General features: G+C 31.2%; 1 protein-coding gene across 5 annotated transcripts in view; it reads left to right on the forward strand.

Annotated features, from left to right (window-relative positions):
• LRR (capping protein regulator and myosin 1 linker 1 leucine rich repeat protein) overlaps nucleotides 1-16136 on the forward strand; it is a 224324-nt gene that overhangs the window by 81905 nt on the left and 126283 nt on the right. For all 5 annotated transcript variants that reach the window (XM_085815078.1, XM_085815079.1, XM_085815080.1 and 2 more), the window contains 4 exons: nucleotides 645-832; nucleotides 2711-2862; nucleotides 4086-4185; nucleotides 4357-4515. In XM_085815078.1, the coding sequence (XP_085671204.1) occupies nucleotides 645-832; nucleotides 2711-2862; nucleotides 4086-4185; nucleotides 4357-4515 (599 nt within the window). The remainder of the gene's footprint in view (nucleotides 1-644; nucleotides 833-2710; nucleotides 2863-4085; nucleotides 4186-4356; nucleotides 4516-16136) is intronic.

Below are 16136 nucleotides of genomic sequence, written 5' to 3' on the forward strand. Positions count from 1 at the left end.
CTTTCTCAAGAGAACCTCATTTCAGATAAATGTTTATTCAGTTTTGTAAAAAAGAAAATAGTCACTGGGTGCTGAACTTGAGTTATACGAGACGTGACTCATATCAACTTTCCACTGAAACTTTTGCAGCAATTCTTGAATTTGGCGAGCAGTATGGAGTCGGGCACTGCCATGCAGGAGGATGGCACCATCTCTCAACATGACAGGGTGCTTGCATCGGATGGCTTCACATAACCTTTTGTAAGTGGCACAATAACGATATGTAACGATATGGTCACACTTTAGACATTTGATCAGGACAATGAATCACGGCTTTCATCTCCATGGAGACCACTGTTCTCAACATCTTGCCAATTCAATCCCTCTGATGCATTTTCAAACTTATATTACCTGCACAACCGCTGCTAGACAACTAGTGCCATATGATTACATTCTGGGGATAAATAATTCCCTCCACAATAATTGCTTTTCAAATGATGATGCTTGTATAACCTTTTTTTGGGAGGGGATCCACCTACATAATTTTAAAATTGAGTGATTTTCAGAAATAAAGTTTGCTATAAAGTGAAGTTTTATTTTTTGATTTAAAGCTAATAAATATGAGAGTGAGATGTGGCTTATTTTCAGTGTTACCACTGTTTCAGGTTTTTGGTGCTTTACTTCGTGGTTGTACACAAAAATTAGCTGTTTTAAACTTGTCCAGGAATCAGTTCTCTGCCAAAAAGTCAAAAGAAGTGAATGTTCCACCTTCATTTAAAGCATTTTTTTCAAGCACTGTTGCTTTAAAACAGTTAAATGTGTCAGGAAATAAACTCCCTGTTGAAGCATTAAAGTGAGTATTATTATTATTATTGCTTTTTTTTTTCCAAATATGTGTTAGGTCATTCATAATGCATTTATTTGTGTTGCATTTTGTGCATACGTTGTAGCATTGTAACGTTTTAACTTGAATCAGATACCACCTTTTATGTAGGCTAGTTAGGCTCTGTATTTTTAGGCAAGTTTTTGTCTGCTTCTGTTTGTACTCAGTAATATAGGAAAATTGATGACTCATATCTTACTAATGGGGGGGGGGAGTATTTGATTATCATCCCATTGACTGCAAAAGTTGACAGAGATCCCACCAAATTGTTTATGCGGAATTCTGATGGAACTGACACCTTTTTATTTAATATAAATTAACCCTCTTTGTTTTTGCACTTCAAAAAAGGCTTTCATTCAATTCTACAATTTTGTTAGGCATTCCAGTTTTATTAGAAATTTGTTTCTTTTGCTATAAGTACAAACTTCCCACAAATAATTGTTTCATTAGATTGCTTTTTTGCCCCTTATTCATCTGACCATATCATGACCATTAGAAAAAGTATAGAAGGCTGATTTCAAATTTAAAAAAAAATTTTTTTTCTAAGTGCAAGAAAAAAATGAGTAGTAACAGTTAATATAACCTTGTCCATAAAAACAAAACATATCTTATTGAGAATCAATTGGAAATATGCCAAACAAACAAAAGTACAGATATTATAATTGCATTATTACAACACACTTATTCATATCTGGCACTAAATCGGGCTGCTTGGCAATAGTCTCACAGTCAATGGGATAGTAAGTAAGTTACCAAAAAACTCCTATTTTATTCATATGAACTTGTAGGTTATACTGGAAACTACACAAATAAAGTGCTTCTTGTTGTAAAAGACAAAGTAACTTAAACAGAGCTTCTTAACTAATACATTTTAACTAAAACTCAACTGCTTAGACATCAGATTCTTGCCAGATCTTGATCTAAATATTAACAAAATAATTAGAATTTTCTGGTTTCTTACTTCTCATATTCACAGCCAGGACCCAAAACTATCACAGAGGCATTAACATGTGAGTGTAATTAGCGAACTCTGAGTCTTGGAAATGAATTGACAAAAGTTTGTCATATATAAATATTTTTCCAAAATGAAATGTGCATTGCTGCCTTCTAAAAGTCTTGTTTGGCCAAACTAGAACAGAACTTAGATTGTACTGTAATTAATGTATTTTAGCAAGTTCAGTGAAAAGCAGAAATGCTAAGTAAAGTTTTATTATACTAATAACAATTCAGCATAAGAAAAAGTAAATTTAAAAGAAAGTGCATAGTTTTCATATGTAGGATTATATATTGAAAAATGTAAACATTGATATTTAGAGCATAAATTTAAAATTACTTTTAGTATGAAATATCTAAACCTCTTAGTAATTTCTATTAAACTAGCTATCATTTAACAACGTATTGATCAGTAACAGTTATAAAAATACTAATATATAAAAATTCAAAACATTATCTCACCTAAAGGAGCAACTTTATTTACATTCTATTCTAGTTAAGATGTTTTTGAAGATGATCATAATTTTTATTTAATTTAATATATGTTTCTTAATTTCTTAACATGATATTTTGTAATAAGCAGGGAACATGCTTTGCGCTTTTGAACGTCAAATACAGAAATGCCATTGAGAGTTTATTAATGTAATGAGCTGTTACATGCTCATTTTTAATAACTATTAATCTGATAAGCACATTTTGTTTTTTAAACTAAAATTCTTTCAAGGTTTATGGAATTGGAAATTATAATGAAAACCTAATTTAAGTATGAGAATATTATGCTGATAATTTAAAAGGGCAAAAATTATTATATTGTAAATTTGTATTGTTTTAAATAATTAGTATTTTTTATTCTAGAGCAATGCTTCTCGGCCTTGCTTGTAATGAGATTGCTACTGATATTTCACTTGACCTCAGCAACAATGAACTCAAATCTCATGGTGCACTAGTCCTTGAATCATGCCTTCCTGGAATACGTTGTCTTTGTAGTCTTGATATCAGTGATAATGGTAATTAAGATATATTTCTATAATAATTTCGTTTTTGATAGTTTTTTAAAATATTTTTAATTTTTTAAATTTTTTACCAAATAAATATTGATGTTTCATTGTAAGGATTTCTGTTCTTTGCTAAAAGAGCTTTCAGTTTGATAACTTGTAGTGTTTCTGTAGTGTTTCTTTTTCATGTGTGTTATGTTAAAGATAACTCAGTTTCTTATCAAAAATCCTCAGCATTCTTTTGTTTTAGCGTTTTTTGTTAGTTAATTAACCAAGCAAAATTTTATAAACAATGCCGCATATAAATCTATATGAGTTTTGTATCCTTGGCTTGTATAATAGTTATTTAAATTTTACTGTTTTTTTTTGTATAACCTGATTTATATATTTATATTTACATACTATATTAATATGAATTAGCATTCTTTATTCATAAAAAACAAATTTAAAGATAGTTAAAAATTAAATTTAAATTGTGAAATTTTAATTGTAAACAAATAAATGATTAATTATTGCTGCAAACTAATCTACAATATCATTTAAATTCTGAAAGCATGTGTAAATAACTCCAGGTATCAAAATCCATGAATAAATATAATATTCCAAAAAATTTTCTTAAGCCTAAAAAATTAAAAAATGCATAAGTGAATAATTGTTGAGCAGGCAAGAGACAGACTTATCAAGGGGAAGTTGCCTCCAAACCTCTTCAATTACTCAATTCGTGTTTCGTCATTCATGTAGGCACTACTTATATTAATATTATATTTACATATTTAAATTATTTCCATACAATAATGAAGTAAAAAAACTTAAGAATTTAAACATCAGTTGCTATGTGCCATATTTACATACAAAATTTTAAGTTGCTTGCATTGTGTAAATATTTCTAAATTCTGAAGTGTCTTGTAAACGTCACATATATTACATTCATAGAATAAAATATTAAATGATATTCATTACAAGAAGGTTAATACTCAAGCATTTTCTAAGCAATGTGCTGACATAGTTTATGTGCTTTTAATGTTTGAAATAAAATGTTCTGTTTCATTGTATCAAATATGATACAATAGCCACCAGTGACACTTCTGTCCCATATCACATTTGATACTATAGGCCCATAGAAGGAAACTAAAGTATATCATATATAATACACTAGAAGCGATGAGTTTAAGCTAAATAATAGTTTAGATATATGGAAGACTAAAGAAATTAATGTACGTTTTTTCTGCTATTAGGATTTGATGTCGATTTAGCCAATATTGTTACTTCTGTAGCCAAAAATAAGTCTATCAAACATCTGTCACTGGGGAGGAATTTTGTCAACATCAAGCCAAAGTGAGTTAACTCTTTCATTAAGTGTTCTTTTGAAAATAACATATGCATATAGTACAATTGGAAAAAAATTAAAATTAGTTCAAGGATAAATTATAATTAGTTCAAGGAAAATAATTAAAATATAAACAGTAATGTGAACCTAAATTACTTTATGCAACTTTTTCTTTTTAGATATATGACTCGTGTAATGGATTCCATAGTGCAGCTTATTCAAGAGGAAGATACAGTATTGGAATCCTTATCTCTCGCAGACTCAAAATTGCGTAGTGATGCATATGTTGTAATAAATGCTCTTGGTAGTAACCAGTGTCTCACAGCTATAGATATCACGTATGTATTTTATAGTGTTAATATCAGATTTCTAGGTTATTACTGTGTGTTCAGCCAATATTAATTAAAAAAATTACAAACTGGTGGCCTTAGATTTTGCAAGGGTCATCTCATTTGGTTGTTTAAGCACACTGCAGTGTAGTAGACTTTCCCTTATCTGGCTGTTCTTTAATTGGATCACCTCTTTAGCCTGCTGTAGTTAATTTAAGTATAAAAAACACAAAATAACCACAAAAAAAAGTACAAAAATTAAAATTCTATGTAGCATAAAGAATTAAAAATTCCATAATTGTACATTTTAAATACAAAGTAAAAAATAAATAAACTTTTTTTAAAAAAAAGAAACACTTTGTGCATTAATGGTTTATTATTTATTTCAAAAATAAAAGGTCCCAGAATATGAGTGGGGGAGAGTAGAATGCGATTCAGTAATAGAAGTGACACATGTTGACCTTGAAAGGAAAAGTGTGCACGAATTGCAATCTGAAGAATGGTGGTTGATCTGATGGTCACAATAAAATAAATATTAAAAGTGGTGATATTGAGGCAGTCTTCTTGCCAGCTAACATAATGTCCATCTCTATTATAGCCTATGGACAGGGTGTGATAAAAAGAGATGGAATCAAAGAAAGCTTTTGACAGCTCTCAGTGATGAAGCTAACTCTGATTTAAGTGTCATTGTAGTTATCTCTGTCATTGTTATTGAAAGCGATTAATATAAAGGAAGCTATTTGTATGATAGCTGAGACATTGTCAGAGGTTGACAAATCTGCAATGAAAATCTTGGCAGAAACTTTGGTCACTGTATCAAAGAACCACAGAAGGAGAGACAGTCACCGCAGTTCACACTAACAACTTTGTGTTGTCGTTCAAATGTTATTGGTGGATGCCAAGATGTTGATGTTGAAAACATGGAGTGGTGGTTGACCATTGGCAAGAATCTTAGCAAGAAACCTTGTCAGATGATGACATCATCAAAGCTGTTAATGATGTGGTGTATGATGACAGTATGACCTCTTGTATCACATACAGATGGAGCATTCAAAGCATTCAAAATGTCTTTATGCTATGTAGAACAATTGGCATTGGCTTCCTGCATTCATGTGTTGCTTTTTAAAAAATGGCGAAATTGTGCAGCGAATTACCGAATTTCCAGCTTTCTGCAGAAAAAAATGACTGGATTTTTTTAACATTCCTACTGATTGTGATATCATCCCTTCTTCATCCACCGCCTCATAGAGAAATAGCTCCACCTTCTTGTATTTTTAAACATTTATTTTACAAACACAAACTAATACTAAACTACACTACTAATAACTGAAATATATAAAGTAATAAAAGTGAATTTTGGTTTCATTGTCAGTCTCCCTCTTGGAAAACTAAACTTTTGGCGCCTCTCCAGACTGAGAGTTAGCGCCCTCTATACATCTTGTTGGTTGGCGTCACCCATACATCACACCCCCATCCAAGATTGAAATAGGGTGAAAGCCTATTGAAATATGACAAATTATGGTGACGTCAAACGAAAGTTACTTACCTACTAAAGTCTACAAATCAATCGATACTGAAGTTGAAAGATATATAACACAATACTTATACAAGTTAGTTCTACACCTACTACAAGACTTCTTCTAAAACTGTAATATATAAATGATTAAAAATTAGTATTCAAACAATTCTAATGCAATAGAATACTTAAAGCGTCTATGATATACTTAAAAGTCTCTAGGAGAGTAGCTGAAAAAGAAACACACACATAAAAAAATAATAATATTAAGAGTTCATAAAGGTCTATGAAAAGTTCTTTCTTTCACACAAGTCACTCAATAGTCTCTAGTCTGGACAACGCATCAGCATTGCTTAACTTAGCACCTGGGCAATGTGAAATTGTAGTATCATACTTTTGTAATGCTAAAGCCCATCTCTGTAACTTAGAAGATTGTGGTGCGTTCTTTGTGATGAAAGTTAACGGATTGTGATCAGTTATCAGTTCCACAGGTGATCCAAAAATCCAAGTTTCAAACTTTTTCAAGCTCCCAATAACAGCATAAGCTTCCCCCTCGATAGTTGGCCATGCTTGTTGTGTTTTGGTAAGTTTCTGGCTGACGTAACTAATCGGGTACAACTTTCCGTTTTTCCTTTGAGATAAGCAGGCTCCAACACCTGTTGAAGATGCATCACATTGAATTATAAAAGGTAACCCTGGAACAGGGGTATAAAGACTAGGTGCTTCCATTAGGCATTTCTTTAATTTAATTAATGCTTCGTCATGTTTTTCTGTCCAGCACAGCTCTTCAGGACTTCTTCTTTTGGTGAGCTCGGTTAATGGATAAGCTGTTTCGGCATAATGTGGAATGTAGTCTCTGTAATAATTACATAGGCCTAGAATGCTTTTCAATTGTTTTTTTGTTTGAGATCTAGCTAATTTCTGGATAGCCTCCACTTTCTCTGGATCTGTACGATGACTGCCGGAACCAATGATATGTCCTGGATACTTAATATGAGTTTTAGCGAAGGAACATTTCTTGAGATTTACGGAAAACTGTAGTTCTAACAGTTTTGAAAAAATGGTGTCAAGATGTACTAAATGTTCATTCCAATTATTTGAATAAACAGCTATGTCATCGACGTAGGTTCGAGCAAAATCTTTGTATTTAGCAAGGGTCTGGTGTTCATGACTCTGAAATGTTGCAGCGGCGTTGCGTAGCCCGAAAGGCATGACTTTAAATTGATACTGAGCTCGATGTGTCTTGAAACATGCTAATTCTTGACTCTCTCTTTCTAATGCTATGGCCCAGTAGCCTTTGAGTAAATCAATGCTGGATATCACTTTGGCTTTTCCAATGTAGAATAAGAGCTCTTTAGGATTTTCCATAGAAAAGTCATCTGGTTTCGTTACTGCATTAAGGGATCTAAAGTCAACGCAAAGGCGAATATTACCGTCTTTCTTCATAATGCATACAATAGGATACGAAATTTCAGCGTTGGTTTCTTCAATCAATCCCATTGATAACATTTCTTCGATTTGTTTATCTACTTGAGGCTTCAATGCTTCTGGAATTCGATAAACATATGGCTTCTTCCTTTCGTTGTCACTTAATCTTATTTTATGTTCTCCTACTTTGGCAATTTGTACCTTATTTATAAATAAGTTTTCATATTTTCTTAACAAGTTCATCATTTCATTCCTTTTATCATCATCTAAATGGCTTAAATTTACTTCACTAAGATGAAAATGATCGGACTTGTCACTCACACTGGGTGTGGGATGAACTTCTCCTAGTTCTTCGTTCTCAAATATTACACCTACTGCCTGTACTTTTGGATTAAATTTTCGAATTTTATTTACATGTACTCTTCTTATTGTACCATCTGTCAGTCTGACTCTGTAAGAATCTGGATTACAACGAGATACTATTTCTGCAGGTCCTATCCATCTGGGATATAATTTATTACTGGAATCTGGAATCAGCAGGTACATTTGATCTCCAGGGTTGAATTCTTTATATATAGCCCTTCGATTAGCATATCTTGCATATGCACCTTGTTTCAATTCTGCAGTTAGATGCTTGCTCTGCTGCTATTTCTAAATTCATCTTTAGCTCCTGTAGATAATCAACAGCACTTTTACCCAATTTTATTGGTAATGGAATTTCTCCTGACCATGACGATTTTAATACTGACAACGGACCTCTGGCCTCTCTTCCATATATTAATTTAAATGGGGATACTCCCGTAGTACAATTTGGAATTTCGCGGTAAGCGAATAACAGGTATGGTATATGTTTGTCCCAATTTTTAGAGTCATTTCTAATGATATGATGAAGCATACGTTTTAGAACTTGGTTATACCGTTCAACTAATCCCGAACTTTGTGGATGTCCTGGTGTTGCAAATCTAGGACTTGCTCCTAATCTGGCATGGAATTCTTGTGTTAATTCTGCAACAAAATTGGTACCTTGATCGCTAGCTATTACCCGAGGTATGCCGTTCTCATAAAGATTTCTAATAATTCGTCGCATGTTGATTTTGCTGTAATAGTTCTCAAAGGGACAGCTTCTGGCCACCTAGAATTTTGGTCGACTAAACATAGTACATATTTGTGTTTACGTGCTGATGGAGGTTCAATTGGACCGATTATATCTACATTCACTGTGTCAAATGGAAATTCAGGCCTCTGAATTGGAACTATGGGTTATACGATCGTTAGTTCTTTCTCTACTTTGTAATTGACATTCCTTACAAGTTTTACAATATTCTTCAATATCTCGTGACATGTTTGGCCAATAAAATGAATAACGAATCCTTTCTTTTGTTTTTCTCATCCCTAAATGATTTGCAAAAATAGATTCGTGAGCCAATTTTAAAATTTGTTCCCTTCTAACTTTAGGTAATACCAATTGACTAACTTGTTCTCCGGAAATTCTTTCAGTATGATAAATCAAGTCATCCATAAAAAATATTTATTTTTATTTCTTTGCGCATTTTTATAGATACTGCGTAATGTCTCACATTCCCTTTGCTGTTGTTTAAAAATACTGGCATCTGAATGTTGACCCACCCCACTTTCGTTTTTGCCCTGAATGCAACTTATGACTAAATCTTGCTCTCCTCCTGTCATAAATAAATCAGCGCAGCTTTCGCCTTCGAATTGTTTTGACTCATGACTCCTCGTTTCCAGTATCTGCGATGGAGACACTGTGTCGCAATCACGATTCGCGCTAAGCAGATGAGATTCAGAGGTCAATAAATCATAAACATTTGGAGTAATTACGCAGGGAATATGAAGTTTTTCTGTTAAAGCTACTAATACTTCGACAGGTTTCAATAAATTAGGATTATCAGTATTTTTGATGGATAGAGGAATTCTAGCCACTTTAGCTGATATGGTTTCTCCGAATGCAGAAATTAGGTCAATATTACAGTTGTTCTCAATAGAGGAATTTGATATGTGTTTCGGATTTATAACAGAAATTTCAGCACCTGAATCAATTATGGCTTGGATTTCGTTACCTGCAACGCAAATATTTACTTTTTGCAATGGTTGCGTAAAACTTTCATTTGACAAGCATGAAGATCCGATTTTTGCTATTACTCTATCACTAGTATTTTTCTCTGGTGTTTCTTGTTTTAGAGGAGAGTTTTGTGTTACCGATTTGTTTCTTTGTGGACAAGATTTAGCGAGATGCGTTAATTTTCCACATATGTAACAGTCTTTGGGTGGATATTTATTTTTATTTATGTTGCTTCTCATTTGAGGCGGAATATATTTTGATTCTCTTGAAGAGTGGGACGATTTAGCTATGTTTTCATTAGTGTTAAAAGTGGTTTCGTTTAACGATTTGCCTTTGTTTACAAAATACAAGTCAACTTCTTTAGCTAAATCCTTAGGTTTTAACCAATTTTCTCCTGTTTTAATATTAATGTAAGTTGCCGTTTCTTTGTCTAACGTTTGGAAAAGTTTGTCGGAAATCATTAGTTGACAAAGTGCATCAAAGTTATTAACTTCACGTAACTGACAGTAATACTGGAAATTTGCAGACAGTCTAGAAGTGAACTGAACATGTGACTCTTTAGGATCGCGTCGTGCTCTTCGGAAATTCATTAAACATTCATAAGCAGTTGGCTGATATTCTTTTAATACTAGTTTTTTAATGGTTTCATAACATTTTAGTTCTTCATCATTAGTGTAAAATAATATATTAGTTGCCTTATCCCCTAAAATGTTAATCAAAATTTCGGATTTGAGCTCCTGTGGTACATTTTTAGTTATGAATGCTCTCTCTAATGTTTGAAAAAACAAATTGAAATTTTCCGATCTTCCCGGAACAGGAATAGTTAACGTTTTAACACTCTTTATCAAATTTTCTAAATAATTTCCCGAACCTGTAATCATGTCTTTATCTGCGCGAGATCCATCTTTAACTGTATTCTGACTAACTTTTTCTAATTCTAATTCTTTCTCTAGCTGCGCTAATTTTAATTTTTCAAGTTCAACCTTTTGAGCTTCTAAGGCTAACTGTGTATCCCTAGCTTTTATTTCATTTTCTTCTCTAATTTTTCTTTCCTCAACTATTTTTCTTTCCTCAACTATTGAGTTTAATAATCCAATTACAAATTCTGGATCATCTTTAAATATTTTACTGTCCTCAATTTTACCTTTTAGTTGAACCACTGTTAAACCAACAGTTTGTGTATCTTCAATTTCACCAAGAAGGTTTACTAAGTCTTCTTTCTTAGTATTCTTATACATTTTAATTTTTATATATCTTACACATGTATATATATATCTTCAATACATCTATACTGTGAGTAAATAAAATCAAAAGCTTCCTACCTGCTTCTCTTGAAGTTTCTCTACCGTCATCTAAAGCTCTGGTTCTCGAAAGAGAGCGTGTGATATCATCCCTTCTTCGTCCACCGCCTCATAGAGAAATAACTCCACCTTCTTGTATTTTTAAACATTTATTTTACAAACACAAACTAATACTAAACTATACTACTAATAACTGAAATATATAAAGTAATAAAAGTGAATTTCGGTTTCATTAATGGCTCCCATGAGCCTTCCATATGACCTCTTTGTCGGTCTCCCTCTTGGAAAACTAAACTTTTGGCGCCTCTCCAGACTGAGAGTTAGCGCCCTCTATACATCTTGTTGGTTGGCGTCACCCATACATCACACTGATGGTATGTAAAACTTTTGTAATAAATAAACACATTTAATAAAGGCTTGCTTTAACTATAAAAAAGTGCATTTCTATCAATAAATATATATTTTTTTAATTCTCCACTTTAACTAGGATTTCACTTATTTGTCTTAACTCCAGTCCCATGTAGGGCAATTAAGATTGAATCTACTGTATGTTGTATTAAATGTTTAATTATGTTGCAGTATATTTAAAAATATTTCATTTTATTTTAGAAGTAACCTTATGATTTATGTGATGGTTATCAAAGTAAAATTCATTCTGGGTTGCACAAAATTAGAGTGGTTTAGTAGAATTACAAAGGGAGTCATAGTGATGTTGTTTTTAAATTTCAACAAACAGAAGTGTTTGAGAAGTTATCTTTATTTGTTGACTTGGATTTTATCTTAGAATCATGATTCTCGTGAATTCAGTAGTATTTGATCCAACAGCAACAAGACTTCCATCTATAGTATACACATATGTTTTATGTGTAAGTAGTGAGTTTATTATTAATGATTAAATATGTAAATAATAATTAAATATTTCTATTTAGTACATTTTCATTTTTCTTAAAAAATTAAATTATGGAGAGTATTATTTTTTTTAACGTAAAAAAAATTTTTTTTGAAGATAAACTTTGCTGTCATTGAGACTCAAACAACTAAACTTTCCCTCTTAACTGACACCATGAAAAGCATATACAGTTGGGATGTGAAAATTTTTTATAATTTCTTTCTCTCAAAAGGTGTGACTTTCTGTGTATGGAGTAGTATGAGATTCAGCAGACCATATTTAAGTCGTGACTATTTATTGTTCACACATTTTAGTACAGATGCCATTCCAAAGATTGTTAGGCATTTCTAAGGCATGAAGCACAAAATTAGGTTTGCCCTTACTTGGATTAAATCATGCTGTCTTTTTGTGCTATTTAAATAGAATGTATATGTTGCTGATTTTTTTTAAATTTAGTGAATATAAATTTATTTTGTAAAATTTAAAATTTCTGCTACTTCATTCTAAAAACAAATCTTCCTGATCTATCTGAAAGTTTTTGTTAAAAGAATGTAGTTAAAAACAGAACTTAATTTTAGAGGGGTCAAATTTTAATTTTTATATTTGTATATTCGCATAATGTATATGTAACAAAAATAAAGAATATGTAAAAGTTAAATTATTATTTAAATTAGCAGTGTAAATTATTTTCCCTTCTGTATTCTAAAAAAGGGTAATCTGTCTTTGCACTGCCTCATTTCGAAACTAATCCGCGTCATTTGACATAATTCTGATGATGTAAATGGAACTAAAACTCAAACAGCCAATAATAATTTCACATCAGTATTAATTATCCAATCAAAATGTATTGAGGACCAAAATTAACTTAGTCTGAATTGAGACTTCATCCTGACATAATGCACTTGCTTTCTACTGTTTGGCCTAGCTGGACTGCAGTTTGCCGCTCTCTTCTTAGTGCCAAGTTATAAAAAATGTAAACATTTTGAAATAGGCACAAATAATGTACACTGCTCAAAAAAAAAGGGGGGGGACAGTGCTATATCTCCCGTTTTACCGGGCCGATTGACAAAATTCAAACTGCATTTTTCATGTCTCGAAAGTGCGAGTTAGGATATATATTAGATTTATATATAGCACTATTCTAGCATAGGTATTTTGATGCAAAATTTGACTTTTTCTGAAATAACATGCCAATTTTTTTCCATATTTCGTTTCTATGACTCAAATTATGCCAGAATCCCAAGTTTTGTAAAAATCGTACGAGTAGTTTTTAAAATATAAGCTCTCAAAATTTTAGCTCCTCATTGTTAATTGAATTTGGCAAATATTTATTAATATCTCTTTTTTTATTAAACTTTTTGATTTTTTCTATCACATTTCAAAATTTAGGTTCATTCCAAATAAAATTTACCCATTTTTTGTGTTTTATTTTTTAAATTTCTATTTTTAAGTAATTTTTTATAATTTTTCGAAAAAAATTTTGAATTATAACCTATCAAATTTTTACCATCATCTTAAAGTGGGTGTATTTCTAAGCATACCTGCAAAAAATTAGACTTTTTTATTCAAAATTTTCTAAGATATACACTAATTTACATATTTTCGCTTTTTGAAATTTGGCATCTTTCTTTTGAGCGATAACAATGCCAAATGTGATTTATGGCTTTTTGTTACAGTGAATTGCCACAGCTATTTTTACCTCACATTTCAAATAAAATTTTATGAAGAATTAATTATATGAAATTTTTTCCCTCAAGGATGCGTAATAAATATTTATGAATACTATATGAGAAGCTATTTTTTTAAATTATAGATGATATTATTCAAATTTTTAACTATTTTTTTTAAATTTTTCTCTTTCTTTCTTTCTTTCTTTTTTTTTTTAAATATTTGTAAGAGTAAATTTTTATCTTCGGTGCTTTATCGTCTGCTACTTTACTTTAACTTTGTTTAAATCGAATTGTCTAAAACTGAGAACTTTGGTTTGTTGTTTATTTGAATTTTATGAAAATATTTTATGACATTAAATGTATAATTTATTTCTAAACAAGCTGTTGCTTATGAAGTGGCTCAAAGAGCGGCTGATACTATCATCCATATTTTTAAAGCACAGTATATTTTTATAGAAACATTAAGATTTAGAATAATCATTTTTATAAAAGTCAAAATATGATATAAACATACAACCCTCTAGAGACCCAATTAATGTAAGTTCAATGGTTATGTAGAAATAAATGATCTGCAGCTACTTAATGGCTGGATAAGTCATCAGGTTCTGTGGACAAGTAAGAATAATTATATAAACAACACCCAACATTCTGGATTCAATTAACAACTACGGTACGATGTTTATTAAATGAATTTAAGAAGTTTTTAAACATAAAAAATAAACTCATTTTTTATCCTAAAATGTATTTTTATGCATAGCGTATTTTCATTATATCCTATCTTTAAAATTCTAATTTAGAATGTAATTGTCAAGAACTGAATTCTAATCATCAGTAATATACAGTCAAAACTCGTTAATCCGGACTCGTCAGGACTTTGGCGATTTCGGATTATTGATTTTTCCGGATTATAGATCATCAGTTTAAAACCAGTTTAAATCTGGTAAGATGGCATGCAGAAATTATAAAATTAAAAATATGAAACTGTAATTTATGAAATAAAGAACAATTATGATCTAAAGGGTATCAAAATTTACAAAAAAAAACTTAATATTTATTTGTTTACTTTATTAAACATTTCTTTCATTGTAAGTTGTTTAAGTTGCTTCGTTTTTTATGTGATAATACATTCTCTTTAATTCTATAAACAGACATCTTGTTCAGTTACAAAGTTCCGCTGTTCAAGTCCTATAATTGCTGTGTCGAGAATACCGACTAATTGGTCAATCGACGCCTTTTCGTTTTCAATAACCTCTGTCACTTTCTTCACTATCGGAATACTACATTTAGTAAGGAATTATAAGCCAAATAAAATGAAAACATCTGCCCTGAAGATAAGGATAGTGCCAACAGATCAACTTCCAATTCATTGTGCACCTCGGCATGAAAGATAAACAAAGTTTAGAAAAATAAACGTTAAAATTTAGATAAACAAAGGATATGCCTTTATCCATTTTTTGCAGCAATTCCACTTTTTGTTTAATGGACTTTGAAACATACTTTCGCTTTGTAGATCCTTTACATATTAGTAAATATATATCAGAAATTCTATTTGACATAATTGAAAGTTCAAGCTTGTTTTTATAAAATTGCTCTAACAGTCTGCAAAAAATAATAAACCGAATCCAATTCGAAGATTAAAGAACAACGCAATCTGCAATATTAACTGAATTAGATAATTTTAGCTTAGCTTATACCATCTGTTATACATTAAACGCACATTCGTAAACTTATTTTGCTCGCACGCATATTTGCAGCCGTAAAGGTCGACGCATGCACAGAAAGTTTGTAGCTTTGAGGTCCGGATTGTAGATCATTCCGGATTATGGGTGTCCGAATTAATGACTTTTGACTATAATAAGTAATTATTACGGTTATTAATAAACCCTTCTTATAAAGTAATTGCAAATATTTTTAAAAACTTTCTGTCTGAATGCAAATATTTCTAATTTTAAATTAATCAAGATTGCACACAATATTATTTATTTCCACTTAAATTCTTACCATCAGCTCTAGTAGAAGTTACAAATCAATTATATTTAATTAAGGAATGACCATCTAAGTTTAAAAACAGCGTACCGTTAACAGCAATTCAATTATTGGCGCCGTATCTTTCATGTTACTCCCGATTGGCAAGCTACATGATTTTTAATGAGTATTTGGGTTTTGCTAGTACCTTCACTTGGAAATCACGCTTAAACTAGGTTAGTTTGTTATTTGAACATAGAAAGAACATGGGAGCTATTGGGTTAAGATGCTTTCATAGAGAGCCTTTCTCTTTCTAAAGAGAACCTAGAAAACTACGAAAACCAACCATGCAGCCTGGGTTAGACTTCGCAACAAACAATTAGTATTTAACAATCTTCAAATGCTAGGCAACTGGTGAGGCTCCAATTTAATATTTTATTTGTAGATATTTAAAATATTGTTGTATTCTTGGACAGAATTTAAGTTTTAAATATTGTTGTATTCTTAGACAGAATTTAAGTAAAAAGTAGAATTTAAGTTTTGTTAACTCCAAGCTACAAGTAAACTACCAAGCCGTGGTGCAAATGAATATTAATTTTCTTTTGCAATAATTGTATTCACTTTTAATATTCTTGGAATATGAGCTAAAGAAGGAATGTTCTCGGAAGATTAAAGAAGTGTTTATATCCAGTGATGTTGGGTTTGTCTTACAAGCTCAGGATCAAAATGATTCTGCAATTGCCCAAGTAGTTGACTTGTAAATGGCTGTGAATTAAGCAGA

The sequence above is a fragment of the Stegodyphus dumicola genome, chromosome 4, assembly GCF_044657685.1.
Source record: "Stegodyphus dumicola isolate Sdum_Otavi_A_Nest chromosome 4, ASM4465768v1".
NCBI classification, from domain to species: Eukaryota; Metazoa; Arthropoda; class Arachnida; order Araneae; family Eresidae; genus Stegodyphus; species Stegodyphus dumicola.